This window comes from Pseudochaenichthys georgianus, chromosome 8 (genome assembly GCF_902827115.2).
Source record: "Pseudochaenichthys georgianus chromosome 8, fPseGeo1.2, whole genome shotgun sequence".
In the NCBI taxonomy this organism is placed as follows: Eukaryota; Metazoa; Chordata; class Actinopteri; order Perciformes; family Channichthyidae; genus Pseudochaenichthys; species Pseudochaenichthys georgianus.
The window spans coordinates 8,241,561-8,260,905 of record NC_047510.2 but is presented as its reverse complement, the minus strand read 5'-3'; the positions used below and the strand labels follow the sequence as shown (position 1 = coordinate 8,260,905).

Below are 19,345 nucleotides of genomic sequence, written 5' to 3'. Positions count from 1 at the left end.
TAGCATGTGAGAAAAAAGCAGGGGGAGACAGGAAGCAGGCGAGGTCTGCACCCCGAGCAACGCCATCTTAACCCGAATTCCATTTTCCATCTGTAATTGAAGGAGATTTCTAGAAAAGGAGAAGTGGGGATTATATGATGCTAAAATGCCCTCAGATTGTTATTTCCTCCCGTTTCCCCCCTAATCCCTCCAACCCCAAGTGCCCTCAGCTTCGAACCATGATGCTCTCTGTCTACATCCACTCCACCCCGACCCTTCCCCTCAGGTCTCTCTCTATCGCCTCCACACTTTTCTTATTTCCCTCCCTCTCTCCCCTTCAGTTATTTATGAGCAGGACTTGAAATAGACTTCAGTATTTGATAAAAAGCGTGATCCTTAATCCGAGTTGCCTGAGAAGTGCATTTCATTTTTATTTCCCATCAGAGATTGATGTAGGAGTGGGGCAGTTACCCCACTCTGTGATTGCTAATGTAAATCCATTGGGTTCTGGTGGACGTGTAGAAAGATATGGGGGACTTGTATGTGCATGGTAATGCCACAAATAAGAAAGTGTGTGCGTGTGCTCAGAGTAATAGGGAGGCTGGATTGTGATGTGATTGAGTGAGAAGGCCTGAGATTTATACGAAGCTTGTGTTGATTTATCAGAAGCGCACTTCAAAAATAAACCAATTCTTCTAAAACACCACAATATTTACAAAAATTACTAATTGCAATTCTTCAGATGCCTTTCATACTTCACCAAGGCGGTGGAAAAGATAAAATGGGTGATAAATTCAACATGACAGTTACGCCGTATGAGTGAGGCCCCTCGTGTATAAATTCCGCTCAAAGCCAGCTGCAAATTTAACTCAACCTCCTTATGTGGCAATTACTGATGGGTAACATAACCTGCATATATCTGCTCTGTTCATTACGACAATGTTCTCTATAGCTGGCAAATGTTCTTTCGGATCCTACAGCAAATTAGCTCATCCCCCAGGATGTCTTTTTATTGCGTAATCCGGCACTAGAGGTTGCCGCAAAAACCACTGGAAGCAGCCCGCCCCGGAGCCACAGGGTTAATATTTAAAAGCGCGAGCTCCCAGTCGTGTATTGATGATATGTTTTGAAAATTGCTGAGGCAGGCTCATTGTAACTGCTGTCTAGAAGATAGCCAAGCCCCCCCCCTCTTCCCTCCTCCCCATGCCTGGTTTCCCCTCCCCCTTTTACAGCCGCCAGATGGAAAACACACTAAAGCATGTAATGTAGTATAGCCTGGCACACCAAGGTGTTTCACACTAACTTCATCTGGCCTCTGCTCTGATACGAAAAATATATGGAACTGGAAAAAACTGAAACGTTGACTTTAATTAAATGTATTATGTCAACGAATTGTAGGTTTATTGAAAGCAAAAATATGAAGTTTTTGTTTAAACTTCATATTATATCTGTTGACAATATACTTAATGTGGTATAAAACAATGGTGGGAGAAAAATGCAGCACGTAAAGCTGAGCATTTGAAAACAAGTAGAAAATAGGCTGTTTCTCCCAATTGCCTGTGGCACACTTTTACAATTTCTCCGTGTTTTTGTTTGTGTTCACCCTTCATTATTGCCTTCTCCTGTTCAATGAACTGAAACTGCCACAACTTCAGTTAAACATCTCAGTCACAGACAGCGAGGAGCAATCTGTTGGTATCACCAGCATCATCATCAACACACTTCCCCCCCCACCCTCCCCGCAGAGCTCTCCACCAAGACTCCCAGCTTCCTGCCCCCCCCCCTTCCCCTCCCTCCCCGGGACGGTGAAATGTTACAGTACCAGTCTGCAGGATCCCAGTTTTGTTCGCCGCACTCCTCTATGCAGAGCATCACGGCTCCGGTGGAGGAACGCTGGAGGCAGCTGTCAAAGCGCAGGCTGCTGCTGCTCTAGTTGAGCCTCGGCGCCGTACCGACTGATTTCACATTCACCAATAAGAGACGGCACAGGGGAGAGAGAGAGAGAGAGAGAGAGAGAGAGAGAGAGAGAGAGAGAGAGAGAGAGAGAGAGAGAGAGAGAGAGAGAGAGAGAGAGAGAGAGAGAGAGAGAGAGAGAGAGAGAGAGAGAGAGAGAGAGAGAGAGAGAGAGAGAGAGAGAGAGAGAGAGAGAGACAGAGGGAGAGTCTCCAAGTGAGTGGTGTGGAGTGGAAGAGTGTCAAAAGAAAAAAGAGGTTACAACACCTCCCCGGCTCTCTCTTTCCTTTTCCTTTTCCTCACTGCTTTTTTACCTCCTCTCTTTTTTTCCTGTGTTGGCTGAGAAGAAGAAAAAGAAGAAGAAGAGGAAAGAAGGGGACTTCTTTTTGAAGAATTAACCAAAGATCAATCTGCTTGAAAGAAGAAGAAAGAAGAAGAAGGAGAGGAGACATCAAGTCAGGTTATTTTGAACAGTTGAGAGGGAGGCTGCTCAGTGGATCAGGGTGCAGTAAAGCTCAATCCAAGCGCTCTGACTCCTCCTGACACACACTCCTGACACACACTCCTGGCACACACTCCTGGTTGGACTGGCCCCGGCGCTCGGCCCTCGCTCCTCTCCTCCGCCCCAGCCTGCCCACACCTGTCCTGCTTCTGCCATGATGATGTACTTTTGGGTGAGTACCGGATAAAGTGAGGATGCATTTAGCGCTCACGCTGCTGGGTTAGTGGTTTTAAAAATGTTGTGTGGCTTGTGTGTGGCGAAGTGTGTGTGTGTGTGTGTGTGTGTGTGCACAGAGCTGATGGTTGTCCATGTGTGTTGTTGACGCTGCAGCCAGATGCTATAGAGGCCTGCGTGTACGTGTCGCATGTAGTCAGCCTTCAGATGCACAGAGGATGTCAGAGTGCGATTATTACCCACACGTATACACGTATTCCACTTCTAAATATGGAGCATGTTTGCCATTTAACTCCAGATAAATTGAAAGGTCTTTTGGGGACACATTTTAAATTCTTAGTGTTGTGAAAATGTGCTTTGTGGTGTTGTTGCCGTCGTATCCAAGTCAGACAGAACTCCCCTCTCTCTCTCTCTCTCTCTCTCGTTGTCTCTTCATCATGGAGGCTGCACTGAGGCTGCAGAATGAGGACGATTACAGATTGTTAACCAGCGCTGCTGATTCATTCTGTTTGAGATCATGTGTGATTAGTCAGATTGGTTTTGTCTCCACGGCGGTTTGTATTCTCACCACAACAGAACCCGCCCCAGCGCTCGCTGCCTTAGCGTCTACACTACATGTACACTACATGTACTTCTCACTCAGGCACACAGCGCATCATTTTAATCCTCCACTGTTTTGCCAACTTGTGTTCTTCAAAGTAAAGTAAATGATTCTCCAATGCGCCACATATGTCCAGCTTTGCCACTGTGAGTGCAGTTAGAGACGAGTCCCTCCTGCAGACTGTGTGTGGAGCTATTGATCGTGAGCTCACATGTCTGCGGAGAGAGCATCTTCTTTGGGGGGGGGGGAAAGTTATCTGAATCCTAAGAAAGGACTTTTTTTATTTGGTAATAAGAGCAACACATGAATAACAAAAGCATGTTAAGCATGCTGTGACTGAAGCAGCCCTCGGTATTGATTCTGAGCTCAGGTTTCTGGAGACAGAGAGGATGTTTTGGGGCCAAAGTTACTCTCAGTGGGTAATGAGCTCTCAATTGAACCACTAGAAAAAGTTTTTATTTTTGTTTCCAAGTGGATGGAATGGACAGGAAGGGATATCGTTTCCAAATGATGTCATAACTGAGAGAAAGGGATCCAGCATGTTTTTTCGAGGCCTCACTCGAACTCCGGCTTTTCCTGTGATGCCTCCTGGGTATCGATGCTTCTCCAGAGAGTCTTATGGCCTGTTGGTGTGTGAGCTCCACTTCCTCCACCTGCAGTTTCACCACTAAATCACCCTGCAGCCAGTAGAGTTGACCACACACACACACACACACACACACACTGATGCTGGTTGAACAGAGTGGAGCAGTAATGCTGACGGTGGTGTGCAACCTGCAGGCTCATCACTGTGACTCTGGGCCTCACGTTTAAATGCCTTAGTTTCCCTGTGTATGTTTTTATGAGTTCATCCATTAATGTTGGGCTAAATTGAAGTCATTTTTTTAACTTTTTGCGGGCGGGGGCTCAATTTAAGAAGAAGAGGCAGGGAACCCACACGGTCATTTTTGGAGCCTCCACTTAAATAATGTTAAAAATCACAATTGTATAGAAAACACAAGATCAACATACAAACAGTAACTTACAGTCACTAATAAGGGCAAACTTTAAGAGCAACATATACTTAAAGCATCGATAACATATGAACATGGAAGGTTTATGAGCATGTGTGTGTATATTAAAAAGGCAGAAGCAGTGTTCAGACAGCAGATATTTTTCAGGCACGTTTTTAAGCATTCCATAAGGGCCGTATTGTGCTATGGGGGAACAGCCATTCCAACCTAACCCTATTTGCATATCCCTTAATCAGATGGTAAATTGTCCTGCGAGTAAGACACTAAGAAAGCTGGAGATCTGATGATCTTTACATTTCTACTCACATCCAAACTAGTGTTTAGTTATTACATATATCTCTAAGCATCTTCAATACACAACTCCTCATTGTATAGTATCCAAATATACCTCTTTCTTTATTCACTTATTAACAGTATCAGGATAAAATGTCTGGTTCATCACAAAAACAAATATTCAGTGTTGTTAAAGTTTTCTTAAAAAAAACAACAAACTAGTAATTGAATATTTTCTCTATTTTGCTTCCGGGATAGATACAGGGTATCAGAAAGGGAACCAAATATATGATTGTATCAGTTTTAAGACAACCTCAATCTGAAAAAAAGAAAGCAAACAAAGTCATTTTCTTGCGCTGACCAATAGAATGTTGCACTGCGTTATTCATCAGATGCATTGGTTACGTCATTTACTAATAAACCCGTAACATTTCACTTACCTGACAATGTGCTGCTTCTCTTGGTTTCAATAGTTTTATGTTTTCGGCTATATTTAAATGTTTTTGTCGTAGCAAGCAATTTTAAGCAGGCAACAAGGAAATTGTCATTTGTTTCCAAAGGTATTGGTCAAATGTAAGGTAATTGTTGGTCACATGAATAGACAACAGACATTATTATAAGTTACGGCCCTCAAATGTGGTGTCCCGATTAATTTCTGCAGGATGGGGATACGTTTTTTGAAGACTAAGTATTACTAAAAGAAATGCATTTCATTATCGTCACTGATCAGTACAGACCGCCAAATATTCTTGTGTTCCAACTTTTCTAAATATGTGGATCTGGTTATTTCTTCCTTGTTTCATATCACTATAGATGTAACGCTGTTAGCTTGTCGAGTGTCAGTGTGACCAAAAGTTGTTGTCATTATAAATTGTCTTGCATTGTTATTGCTTTGAGATGAATCCCAAGAGCATTTTACAGAACGTGGATAATATTGTTATTAATTAACCATCAAATCAAGCACTTTTAAGCAAAGCACTGGGTATGGGAAATAATGACGCACCTTTTTCCAGAAATGTCATGCTTTTAGATTAAACAATGTATTTATTTAAATGAAGAGTAATCTGGAAACAGATTAAAATGGTGGTTTTCTCGAGCCTTATGTGCAAACAGAAGATAAGTGAAGTATGCTGGTTGCTAAACCAGTAAATGACGAGTGAGTTAGAGTTCCAGCTGCGCACGACAAGTAAACTCTCAGAAATGTAAGCATCTTCTCGCCTTTTTCCTCTAAAATCAGCAAATACTCAGCCTCAGAACCTTCGCTGCATGACACCAAATGTGAAAGTGCAGGAGTGTTGCGTTACACTTGTCATTCCAGAGAACAGTAACATCACAACCAGTGCATGATCAATGATATACCACTCATGGCTGTGTGTGTGTGTGTGTGTGTGTGTGTGTGTGTGTGTGTGTGTGTGTGTGTGTGTGTGTGTGTGTGTGTGTGTGTGTGTGTGTGTGTGTGTGTGTGTGTGTGTGTGTGTGTGTGTGTGTGTGCGTGTGCGTGTGCGTGTGTGCGTCAGTCGGCCAGCGTTTAGCTTTGAGAGGAGGGTGGGACCGCCTCCTGTTTGAACTGCAGGTGGTGAGCATTACCTGGGGGTCCCTCCGGAGGCCTGTCAGCCGTGCATCAGTCTGGGGAACCTGCGAGCTCCCCTCATTAGAATATTTATTCACCAAGCAGATGTTCTTATCCAGGGCAATTACCTTTGGCTTACATTTCCCCGTTGCCCACTGATATAGATGAATGTGTATACAAAGACGTCCCAGGTTATGCATGGGGCCCCTGGGTGCCACCCACCTTTTTACCCCCTCGTGTGCTTGGCAGGCGAGAAAGCCACCGTCTGTACTGCGGTGGGGCGCACCTCTAAGCCCAACTGCACCATGGTAATTGGAGGAAGTGGAGGCGACATCTCCCGCGATGGCCACACAGTGACGGAGAGACGGCCCGTATATCATTCTCTCCACCCGGCTGTTCCTTTGCATTAGAGACACAGAGAAAAAGGGAAGAGGCATGGAGTGGAGAAACCATGCATGCTTCTGTCCTCCCCTCAGTGTGATGAATAATTTAGCAGTGCTGGGCCCTCGCTGTCGAGTAGAGATGGTGGTAATGGGGAGACTGGATATATATGGCGAGGAAAGGAGCAATGGTTTACGTTAGACTTTCCCAACCAACGCAGTGGAGTGTGCCGCAGGCTGCTCACATGGTGTGTTTGGCCTGCATTAATGCTTTTGTTTTTATCCTTTAAAAAAAAAAAAAGGACACAAGCAGCAGACGTTTAAAAAACAGGAAGGAGCCAGTTTGAGGCTCTCGCGCTGTGGTCATTAGTAAGAGCAAATTCCCTCTAGGCGCACGTTCAATCAAAGCTGTTGTGATTTGGTCATAGACGGTGCATTATACTGCAAATTGTATCAGTAGGTTAGATTTTCTTAGAAGATGAAGAATAGCCCGGAGCATTTCCATATCTTCCTTTATTGCACACGCTGCATTTACTGAGTGTACAGCATGTGTTGTGGTTACAATGCATGCATACGCTCTGAGCCTCTGGTGTGGCAGAGCAAACCCATACATAGGGCTTGGGACTGGCAGAGGATGTTGAAATTCATGGCGGACTGTGTGTGGAGGCCGAGCTGATCAGCCATTGTGGGCGGGAGGGCAGCGAGTCCAGGCCGCCGGTTTCATATTGCAAGATGAAGTGCTTGCGATCGTTTGTTAATGTATTAATTGATCTGTGTCCTCAGACGGGCGAATCAGGAGTAGTGTCACGTAGACTCTTTAGTACTCCCTGAGACGCCTTCATTAGCTGCTGCTCGCCGGCTCTCCACCCCCATTACAGGACGGTGTTGCCACATTTTTTTACCTGACTGCTGTAATAACTTTAGACATTTCTATCTCCCGGCTAGTCCTCCGACAGCCCGAGCAGTTTGGGGGCTTAACATCAAATGCGAGGTGCTTCTTTGAAAGGCTTATACTGCAGGTGATTCACTCCAGGGGTGTCACATGCTGTTGTTTTGTCTGCCGGTTGTTGCTCTCCTTTTCTTTTAAGTTTCAGAAACGGCTGTTGCAATCAGTCATTAATTTCTCGCTTAATGTTTTATAATCTGGAAGGCACTCTTGCCTTTGTAGCTGAGCTGATGTAATAGCTACAAAGCCGAGCTAAGGAAGCAGTGGAGTCAGAACATCCAGGAAACGTGTTATCTGTTTAACCACTAAGACCAATGAGATTCAAGAAACTTCATCAGGTTTTACATATCGTTCCAGTGGAATTCAAACAACGGGGAAGATCAATCCCAAGATTAAATCAGGGTTCATTTCATATATGTTGAACAACCTATAGGCCCTACCCTTTTTTTTGCTCTGTGGGATCATTAGCAATCTGAAGCTTTAACAATAATTCTGTCAGCTTTCGGTCTCATCCCCTTGGGGCTAATGGGTCTAAAGCCCAGCTAATTGTGATTAGACTCTGACAGCAGGTTTTACTTGGAAGGTTTTCACACCACAGTCCTCTTTGATATTAGCTGCACAGCTGATAAAGAGATTAGATACAGGAGAAGAGAGAGAGGAGGGGAGGCAGGGGAGAGGGAGGGGTGTTCTTAAACTACAGAAAGACACCTACACGGGGGAAATCACTGGCAAGTTTAGCAGAGGAAAATAGATCCGGACGCAGTAAAAGCCTTGTGCTCGCTTATTGCACCTGCTATCATTAGCGCTTTTGTACACATGGTCAGCCTCCCAGGGAAAAGTCATTATCCAGCTGTGCCGTTATTTTTCTGCTGTTTTCTCCTAGTGGAGTGTGACTTCAGGGCTATAGCCAGCGCACCATTTAATGCCTCCAACACAATAAAGGACTCTAGCCTTAATGATGTGGGATTGGATGGCCATGCCTCAGGTTGTCCAGGGGCTTGTGAGCTGTTACTACGAGCGGCCATTTTGCCTCGCCACAGTCGAGGCTCCGTGTCAATTTAACTCCAGCCATTCCAGAGGAGGCAAAAAATAAAAATCCGATTTAATGATTAACGGCGGCCGTGTTGTTTAAAGGGGTCTCTCTTTCTCCCTGAGAGTGCAGCTCCAACAGAAAAACAAGAAGGAGCCGGTGGAGTAGTAGGATGGCGAGGAGCCAGCGCACGCCAACTCCCCAAAACACCAGAGGATATTGTCTGTTTCTCTCACGTGACTGAGAGAACAAACCCGGATGAGTGTGATTATGCTTTAAATTTAAGTGAAGCAGACATCTTACATCTTGCTAACTCGGAGAATAAAATATTAAAACGATGGCTTTTCAACAAACGACGATCCACAGAAAAAACTGGAGCGTGGGTTCAAAGATTTTGCCCCAAATTCCATGACATCTTAAAGCTATAAATAGACAAAGGCATGGAGCATTGACAGTAGGACAACAAGTCAGTTTCAGGATCACAGCATGTGTCATTTAAGACTTGGAGGAGCAGAATACTTCTTGGCCTAAAAATGTCCCCATTCAGCTGATCTAAAGAAAGAAAGGGCTTCTCTCAGCACTGTTTTTGTGTGCAGAAGTTTCCTTTCCCTATCCTCTTTCAGCTCAAATTGTACTTGAACAGAAGTATCTGTCTGTGAGCTTTTCCATTGCCAAAATGCCATTCTGCAGTAATTATTTTTCGCAGTCTTATTAATTTATTTAAAGGTGACGTGTCATGCTTTTCCGGTTATTACCCGTCCCCTTGTGTGTTATGAAGGTTTTTATGCATGTAAACGGTGTGCAGAGTCAAAACCCTCAAAGTACACCCTGTAGCGAGTAAACTCTAACACACTACCTCCCCAAAACGCCTCGTTGGAGATACGTCATTGTCCATTTGATTCTTCCGGGTACATCATGATGTCATGTCGTCCCCGGAACGAAATGGACCAATCCGTGGAGCCGTTACGTTAAGTCCCCGCTGATTGGTCCAAATTGACCAATCGCTAAACAAGGAAATCACACCTCCACGGAGCTCAGCGCGATTCACAACCTCCCGACTGGTCCCGACCAATCGGAGCACACTGGGCTCACAGGGAGGGGGGGCAAGAGCTGCAACGAGCCGTTTAGTGGAGAGAGTGAATACACATACTTTACAGAGATGCTGTATGCGAAACCAATGTGAGTTTGGAAAATTGCACAGTATAAATCTATTCTAGTAGACCTCAACAATGGAATTATGATCAGTGGAAATGGCCATGACATGGGACCTTTAACTTTTTTGCGGTCGGCCTGTTGCGCTGCCAGTAACTCCAGAAGTCTCTCATGGCAGTCCTGCAGTGTTGCAGCAGAAGGCGTGTGCATCGCTAACACGCCTGTGCCATAGATATGCCCTGAAGTGTCAGCTCTCACATAAGGAAAAGATTGGAGGAGAAGCCCCTGCAGGAACAGCAGCAACATATCCACTGGCAACCTGCCACGCATGATAAGAAAACCACTTCTGCCCTCTCTCACAGCAGCAAATGTAATTTGTGCGCTTTCCACTATTTTATACTCAGTTACTAAAATTGAATCGTCACGTTGCACTGTTTAAAATTCAGAACCAAAAATGTGCAGGCATTAGGATGGAGTGGTTGTTTTGAATATAACTGCTTTGAGATTGAAAGCTATGGATTAAAATTGTCATTTTGGCAGCAGTGTATACTCTTAAGGGGGATCTAGCAGCAATTATATATGTAGTATTTATTCATGTGTTTTCATTAGTGCATAATCATCTGATGTGTTTTCCTTACCTTAGAAAACCCTTTACAACTAGGGAGATAATACTCTTCCAAGATGTTGAACCGCCATATTAGCTCAAAGCAGAGAAACCAAACTATGGCTCTGAATGTATCTTTTGCGTTGGTTTGTACTACCGTAGTTCTCCGACAGTGTTTTTGCGAAAATTGTGATTTCAGAGATTCAATTTCATTGCTCCTCAAGTTGTGATATATTAAGTGTGGCCTTAGCGTGGAGAAGGTCTACGGCGTTACCCAGTTTGACACTTACTAGCTTGTTATCGCGGACCTGTAATGGGAGGGGTGAAAAGGGAGTCATTCGATTGGTTGCAATGCACAACTGCAGCTCGCCAAACTGACGCACTGTCCCTTTAAAATCGTACAAGATTTGTAGAATCAAATCAAAAACAGAGCCTACAGTAAATAAATGTCCACGTCTTTTACTTTTCAAACTATATTGACATACACACAGTATCACTGTATGGAATAATTAAGTATTGTGTAGTTCATAATAAACAAATAAAAAACATTGACATGACATATATACTGTAAGCAAACTAATTTTCACATGGCCTTAGCTACTATTAAAGCACACCAGTGTTATGCTGTCTTTATAAATGCAACCAAAAAAAAGTGTTATTAGGGAATTATACCATACATGCTGCATTGTAATTTAAAAGTAACACATGGTGTAGATTTAAAAAGCTGATACTAGTATTTTGAAAGTTAAATTCTCTTTTCTAATAAGCTAGAGTCACAGGGTTTATTGAGCAAATCCTTCAGGAGTAGTTGGGTGCATAGCATATGTGACCCAACCAAGTGTAGGTTGTAATCTCCAAACACTAGAACAATTCCAGTCATATCCAATTTTACATTAGCGCTTTTCATATATACCTGTTTATCTTTACGGTTGCAGAGGCTCCATTCAAAGCTTGTTATATACTCTTCTCAATCAATCCGGGGGAGTATAAATCCCGCTGTCACGTAAAAAGGGGTTAAGAAACAGTGTGGCACACAGGCTGTAAAATTAATGGCAAGAGAGTGACATTAGTGTTATAGGTTATTGACCGATTTCATGGAATTTATGACCCTAATCGAGAGGCAGTGTCAAAGGGAATGAAGCAAATAAGAGGGGTGCTGACAGCAGGGCCGCACTGTGGCCACTGGACACCACAATTTGAGCCTCCCCAGTAAATTGTGGCTGGGACTTTATAAGTGTCGGCGGGGGCCCCCTTTCACTCCGGCAGCCCGGGTCCTGAGGCCATGCCCCGGGCCTACCCATATCCTCCAGGTCAGACACAGCCAGGCTCAGCGGATGATGAGAACCGCTACTTCATCTCACCTCATGTCAGCCTTGGCCTCTCTCCATTGTCAGCCAGTATGTGTGTGTGTGTGTGTGTGTGTGTGTGTGTGTGTGTGTGTGTGTGTGTGTGTGTGTGTGTGTGTGTGTGTGTGTGTGTGTGTGTGTGTGTGTGTGTGTGTGTGTGTGTGTGTGTGTGTGTGTGTGTGTGTGTGTGTGTGTGTGTGTGTGTGTGTGTGTGTGTGTGTGTGTGTGTGTGTGCGCGTGCGTGTGTGCTTCCACATATGCGTGCACGCTCCTGTCAGTGTGATTCTGAGTGTGTTTGTTGGGGGGGGGCGTTCTCATGTAGTTTTCATGAACATTATATAACCTGCAGGATGATTGTAGCTACTGGTGTCTGTTTCCATGCCCAGTGTGAGATGGTCAAAGCTCCTCTTTAAGCCTCAACTAGAAACAGAAATATTCAGCAGCGTACAAAGGGCCCGGCCATAACGATGACTGAACCCCTGCTGATAAATAATTCTTAGTTAAAGCGCCGTATATTATCGAAAATATATATATATATCCTCAATATAAATATATTTATATAGCCAGAAATACATCTGTGAAGTGTAGTTATTTTCAGTTCTCACTGTCAATAAGCTAAGCGCTAAGGGACACCACTTCCAATCAACATGGTTCATATGCTGCGTTCACATCACATTACATGCAGCCCAGTTGGAGATTCACATTATCATACCGGTAATTCTGTAATATTTCAGCTGTCAGAACGTATTGATATCTGAAACTTAGAGAAAATGGTGTACATGTATTGCTCGCATGCTATAAAGCCACTATCACTGGACATGACATCCAAACAAAATCCAATACTAATACAATCAATTCACCTTAATGTGAAGAGAGCCATTCGCTGTTTCTGGATTCATGAGCTCTACTAATGAACACGCTTGCTTTTCAACAACAACAAAACAAACAAATTGACCCCTGGGCAAAATAACGCACAGCTTAAGAAGTCATGCCATCAATAACGATATCAGTAACATCATTATTCCCTTTCCAAAATCGATTTCTATCTTTGTAAAAAAATCTTACAAGTACACATTGGAACAAATTATGATAACATGATCATTTGCCTTCAACCAATACTCATTCCTACCGAATGGAGCTTGAATGCATCAGTTAGCTGTTAGCTTCATTATTCAGCCAAGCAGAGCCTATGCTAGCCACCGCCTGCTAACAGCTAGCATAACTAGCTTTCCTTTTCAACAGAGAACTGTGTTCATAATGTTACATTTTGGCCATTATGTTAATACTGGTAAGGGTTATTCACTTTTTCAGCATTTTGGCATCCACTTGCTACCAAAGTTTAGGATGTCCCTATAAGTCAAATGACATCACTTCCAACAAGTCCAAGTTATGCTGATAATATTTGCCTGTCAAAGCATCAAGCATGGCAACTGTGCCATAAGTCTCGAACAAAAGGAAGTAACTAACCAAGTAAACGTGTTCATGCTCCTCTCATCTCAATGAATGTCTATAAAGGCCCTGACACACCATGCAGTCACCAGAGAACGTCGGTGTGTTCGCCTGCGTCTTGGCCATGTGTCGCACTGGAACACACCGCAAAGACTTCAGCCAAGCACGTACGAACTGCGCATGCGTGAGTGGCAATAACTCTCCTTACCAGCAGGTGGCGGTAGTGTGTATTCGTCATTCAAAAGAGGCAACAACCGGAAGACAGAGAAGAAAAACAGACTACGTGATATAAACAAACATAGCGTGTGCGTTCCATTTTCACTCTCGTCCATCGAAAACATGTTTCGTGCGGTACTGGAGCTATCAGCCATTGGAGTGTTGCTTGTTCTCAAGCAACCGTTCCGCTTCTCATGCACTGATTCGCTAGCTGAACAGCCAATCAGAGTGATTTTCTTTGTCCGACTGCCTGTGGCCGACGCACAAAATAAGGCCAAATAAGGCGTGTCACAGCCGACGGTGCGGGACACACCAAATTGAGTTTGGGCGACAGGGCACGCTTCATCGTCCGACTAACGAAAACGGCCGATTTCGGCCTGGTGTGTCAGGGCCTTAAGAAAACTCTCCTTCAGTTCAGGTGCATAGAGATAGTGCTAAATAGAGGCTGCGGATGAATATTTAAAACAAGCTCACTTCCCCCAAAGACGCTCTTATTCATCTATAAATAGACCCTAACATTATCTTGTTGTCAACCACTTGTCTAGGACCTCCCAACAAGCGTTGTTTACTCTGGGCCCTTCAGGCTGTGTTATGACGGTCAGCTGTTCTGCCCTGTGTCTTTGTGCGGTGGCTTTTGTGCAGCACTCTAACCTGCTTTAAAATCCCTTTAGTGTGGTTCTGACATGCTGTGCTATCGCATCGCAGCCTCTGCAGAACGTATAGAGCCATTCAGACACTGTGCAGAGTGAAATGAGTTTCATCCAGCGGTTGACGATTGAATGTAATGGCACTCTCTCCGGGGAGCAGCATTTTCTATCCACTGATGTTCGCACTGATACGATGCAGCGCTCGCTCCGCACCGCTGAGGAACAGCCCGGTCTCAGCTCTTTTAAATTATGCATTTTCATGACTAGAATGTGGGAAGAGAGTGTGCCACTTCTGGACGTTTACATTAAACAAAACGGATGCAATGTCTCACAAGTTACGTAATCCACGCGGATGCATTAGTGTCGCCTTTTTGCCGTTGCATCATTTTCTGAGGAAAACATAAATAACAGCATAAAAGTTGTTTTGCTTTGGTGAAGACATTAAATAGAAAATGATGTTGCTTGAGCATAAAATAAATAATGCTGATAGTTTTAGGGCTCAAGAATGACACGCAATGAGAATTAATATCTGTTTGAATGTCATCGTTTGTGGTTTGAGAGCTTCCGTGACAGCTTAATCCCAAGACACAACAGAGACAACCAGAAAATGCATTTCTCCGCCGCGCTGATTGATGACGAGCCGCCGCTCCGCCTGGTGTTTTTCATATAGTGATGAACATATAAACAAGGACGACACTCCCCCGCCTCTCATCATCAGTGCATGCCGTGGTATTTGAGGCACGCAGTAGTATGCTTTTTAATTAAAAAGAAAATTCAATAACCTTATGAAGACTTGCCATTTTAGTTTGAGAGGTATCGATCGGCCTGCTCAGTTATGCAGATCCGTCGCTTTCATCTTCTAGGGGCAATTTTGTGTGGCGGGGGCCTCTGGTTACTGAAAATATCTCATTTCAGAAAATCTATTTCATATTTTATTCAGGTTATGTTTAGTTCGGCTTCCAATACAATATTCAAATATGTTGTCATGTCATGTGGCGTCATATCAGACAGACTTTACAACGGACAGGGATCTGAGATAAACTTGTGTCTGAGACCTATGTGAGTGTGTGTGAAGGTGAATGCTGTCAGCAGAGATCCAGGACAAGATGGACAAACTCCCGCTGGTGAGAGAAGGGAAACTGTGCCACTGATGATCTGTCGCAGCAGTAGGCTAATTGCCCACACACCTCTGTGTATCTCCCCCGTTTTTCTCCCTTCAATATGACTGCAAATGGAATTAAAAACATGTTGCCAGGGGTCTTTGCAATTTAGAAAATAAGTCCATTAAGTTCATTAATTTAATAATGTGCAATATAAATGAATAAAAGAAAAAAAAGTATTGCTCAATTAGAGGGGAGCGTACGGTTGGCTGTTTCACATTCATTCGAAATCACCTCGGTGTGCAATGGCTTAATGAGATTATAATGGAATTGATATCGCATAGGTAGTGAATTAAACCGTTACCAGAGAAGCCATTAGGAATGAAATTATAATCCTGAAACACTTGTCACAGCTAAAACAGGCTTCTACTTTTGTTATGAGCCGTCACGTAGAAGTGGTGGGGAATCAGTCCTCGAGTAGAGCGAGTCTTGAAGGTGAACGTCTTGGCACGCGATGATGATGAAATGAAGTGATTGTCCTGGATGTGTGTTAATAGCTTTGAATGTCAGGCGGTCCCTCAGTATTTGTTTGGTATTGTATCACTGCTGTATTGGCGGCTTCAGCCCACGGATCCCATCAAGCGGCCGCCTCCTCGGGTTTCACCGCGGCTGTTTCCAGACCAGCAAAAGCTGCTGAGGACTTCAGTTAAAATTACACAGACAGCACATTCATAGTAATCTAAAAAGGTCAGGATAAATTACACTGCTTATTTCAGTGAAAAAGGCGGGTAATGTGATCTGCCGCGAGTAGTTTCTCATGCAGTATATCCACCCCCCCCCCTCTCTCTCTCTTTCTCTTATGGCGCAGATTTGACTCTTTGACTTTTACACGCTTGACACTTGATGTCAATTTACGGTCTCCCTTTTTAAGACCGGGAGGGATTGGACGAGATGAACTTTTCCTTTTCATCAAGATATTACAATAATTTGAGGTGTTTTATATTCATAATGGCTTTTTTACAGGAACACTTAAAATAATGTGTCGTTGGAGGATGTTGTTAAAATCAGGGATAGATTGCTTCATAATTTAGCTTTTCATTCCACGCAGGCCGTAGTGATACACCTTATAAATCCGCCTTATCAGCGGGTTTGTGCAGCTTCAGCAAGGCGAGCACGTCAAAGATGTATTATTAGTGTCAGTCTTAATGCACTATATATAATGTATAATGCGCCATATATAACCGATTCAATCAAAAAATGAGATCTCGGCCCTTTGAAAAATGTGGAAACAAGGAATTAATCAGAAAAATCTCAAACAATTTACAGTTCTTTATAAAAGGATGTGGCGTGCCCTTGGCTGACGAAATGAGCCTTTTTTTATGCTACAGATAAAGTACAATAAAAATGATTCAGATTGTTATTTCTCTGCAAAAATGGAAATATTGTGTGTTTAGATGAAAAGAAAATACAAATCTTGTGGCCCGCACTTTGGGATCGTCCACATAAAAACGCTTTCATGAATTCACAATGAGGCGTAATCTGAATGGGACATTTTCCAACAAGCAGGATATACAACGGGAACATGCTGCAAAGTAAATCACACACACTCTGGAAAAACAAACAGGTGTGTTTCTACTCGCATAGAGTTTATTTCCTCATTCTAAAAGCAAAAAGAAGTCAAATGAGGACTTTAGGTCACGTGAGCTGTGAGATGAACACCCTAAAAAAAGAATAAAAGGACGAGATCAGTAATATGCGGTTGTCTGAGATATGAAAATGGTCTTGTGTGTGTCAGGTTCTCCGGGTGTTTGTGCCTGAGAGAAATGAAGGCACTACTTGCGACAAAAAAGTCCCGGATATGAGTCCTGATCCAAGCGAGTATTCTCTGCTGTGTGTGTGTGCATATGGGCGAACGTGTGTGCGTGTGCTTAATTAATATTTAAGCCACCTTCAGCATACCCTGGAAAGGAAGTAAAGGGGATTGTGTTCTCATGGATCCTTTAATCCTCTGAATTAGCCGTTTAATAACAAGAAGCCATTTGTAGATTAGTAAAAATCAAGCTTCCAAGACGTGCTTGTGTACAATCTGCTTAAATGCTTTGATTTTTTGATGTTGGAAAAATCCCTACATGTCCCTGCATATATAGCGAAGATGTGCATTTGTGTGCATTTAGGGCTGTTGTCGGGTAGCGCAGGTAGTGTTTTATGATTTAATTATTCGTATTTTGGATTAGCATTAGAATGAAGATTGGAAAATCAAAGCACGGGATGTTAATCAATGGAACAGCTATCATGTATTATGCACAAACAGCAAACCGGACGTGGTTCTAGCTTAGTACATATAAATAGTTGCTTATTTTCTCACATACACTACATTCAATGAAGGTACTAATGTATCTTCAACACATTTTATTTTAATGTGATGTATTTGAATGAGTTTAATGTGTTTTCATCATCATTTGTATTTGCATAGTTTAGATTGTTTCATGCCAAGGTACATGTGTAGGGAAACCTCCCATCATGCACCTGGACAACTGCACATTAGTCTTGTTTTATTTCTGTCCCTGCATTGTAATGGTGTGATTGTGTTTCCTTTTGTTCATCATGTTTCCCTTTTGTTACTCTTAGTGCTCACTTGTGACAGGTGAATGCAGTGAGAGTGTGTGAACAGTTGTTGATGTACTCTTACTAAGTGCTATTGGCTCATGGTATATGGAAAGGTGGTATCTTAAACAAAAGCCAACAGGGTGTGTGTACTACAATAGCTCTTGTTGTCCATTTGGGTAAGCATTCATGTTTAACAAAATAGAATAACAGTAAGTGTTTTAAATAAGCAAAACAGCACTAACGTAAAATACTTCCATTTATAATGGTTAATTGACTTGATATTACAGCAGGCTAAATATTATTATTACTAGTATATCACACAATGTAATCTATGTGTCACACTACAGTTTAAACGTATAGAGAGGCAAAGTCCCGCCCTTCTACTTCCGCCCCATGGGACCTTATTTCGGAAAAATTATGTCAAGTCAATGGAGAGAGAAAGATTATATTTCGATCCCGTTTGAATTGTGCCACGAATTACACATATGATGTTTGTCAATCTTAAACAATAATTTCCATGTCAAAAAATGCACAGTTTGTCTTAAAACTGTTGAAATATAAGACATGAAAGATACACAACTTGAAAGACTACACATCCCAGAGTCGCGTAAGTGATGTCATTAACGTTACACATTACACTCGTGTTACTCACCGAAACCTTGTAAAGCCGGTCCCGCATGCTGGCTCTTACGGAACCGACTGACTCCCCTTGTGTGCATGTACAGCTCTCAACTTGCCCAGACTCGTAGTGATTTTCATCTCTTTTAATACTTTTCGCCTCCTTCTGAAAGAAAGAAGTGAAATGTGCCAACGTGACGGCCGTCTTGGTGTGTGGTGCGAGACGGGAGAGGTAGTTCATTGAGCGCTTCACACACAAAAAAGGGTTACTTCACAGTTTTACGACACATTTTTGTTTGACTTGGAAAACGGGATCGAGAGATAATCTTTCTCTCTCCATTGACTTCAATACATAATTTTCCCGAAATAAGGTCCCATGGAGCTCCCCCGGAAGGGAGGGGCTTCGCCTCTCTATAATGTATCCTGACTTTCTGTTTGGATCACCTCAATATCAAATGCACTACAATAAATACAAGAGAAAATAAATACATATTATGTTTGTTACTGTATTATGTAAGACAAATATATATGTATTATCAAAATGTGTCAAATTATAGGATAGGCCTACTGTATGGTGTAGTTTAAAAATGCTGTTTTAGATTAACACATGAATTAAAAGCAAAAAACGGTATTTCCCTTAAATCAGGTGATCCCTTACTGTTTAAAAAAAGATAATTTAAGAAAAGAATGAAAGTAAAAACCTAGATGGAAACCAAATAGAACAAATCAGGCAGTATGGCTACCTTTAACATGTGTCGTCATTCTAAAAATGAGTTGTTATCCTGTTAGTAATCCCCTTCTTTTGAAACCAGTCATCTGATGAAGTATTTGAGTGTAAGGAAATAGAGTTAACTGTATCTGTATTGTCATTATGTTATCCTGTTACATGGAATCTGTTTGAGGAATTGTTCACACACAATACATTATCTGCTTAATTGACACTCATTAGTTGCAACCTTTTCTGTGATAAGAGACGGAGTCACTTATCTTTTTAATTGGTAAGCAATGAGCTGACCCTGTCCAGCACCTCATAACATCCTATTGGCCGCACAATTAATATACGAATCAAAGAAGTCATAGCTGTCCTGTGTTGGATATCAAACCAGTATCAGTGGACATGATGAAGGTTGGCTTTCTAATCAACAGCCCTCATTTAAATCCATTTCTTTAGATGGTTACGTACCG

At 42.8% G+C, this 19,345-nt stretch overlaps 1 protein-coding gene across 6 annotated transcripts in view; it reads left to right on the top strand.

Annotated features, from left to right (window-relative positions):
- The window catches only part of LOC117451610 (RNA binding protein fox-1 homolog 3-like), a 480,467-nt gene that overhangs the window by 364,537 nt on the left and 96,585 nt on the right, over window positions 1-19,345 (top strand). The window contains exon 1 of one of the 6 annotated variants that reach the window (XM_071203964.1): window positions 2,526-2,606. The exons of the other annotated variants lie outside the window; for them this stretch is intronic. Within the exon in view, the coding sequence (XP_071060065.1) occupies window positions 2,589-2,606 (18 nt within the window). The 5' untranslated portion in view covers window positions 2,526-2,588. Of the gene's footprint in view, window positions 1-2,525; window positions 2,607-19,345 lie in introns of those variants that run through there. 6 annotated transcript variants of the gene reach the window in all.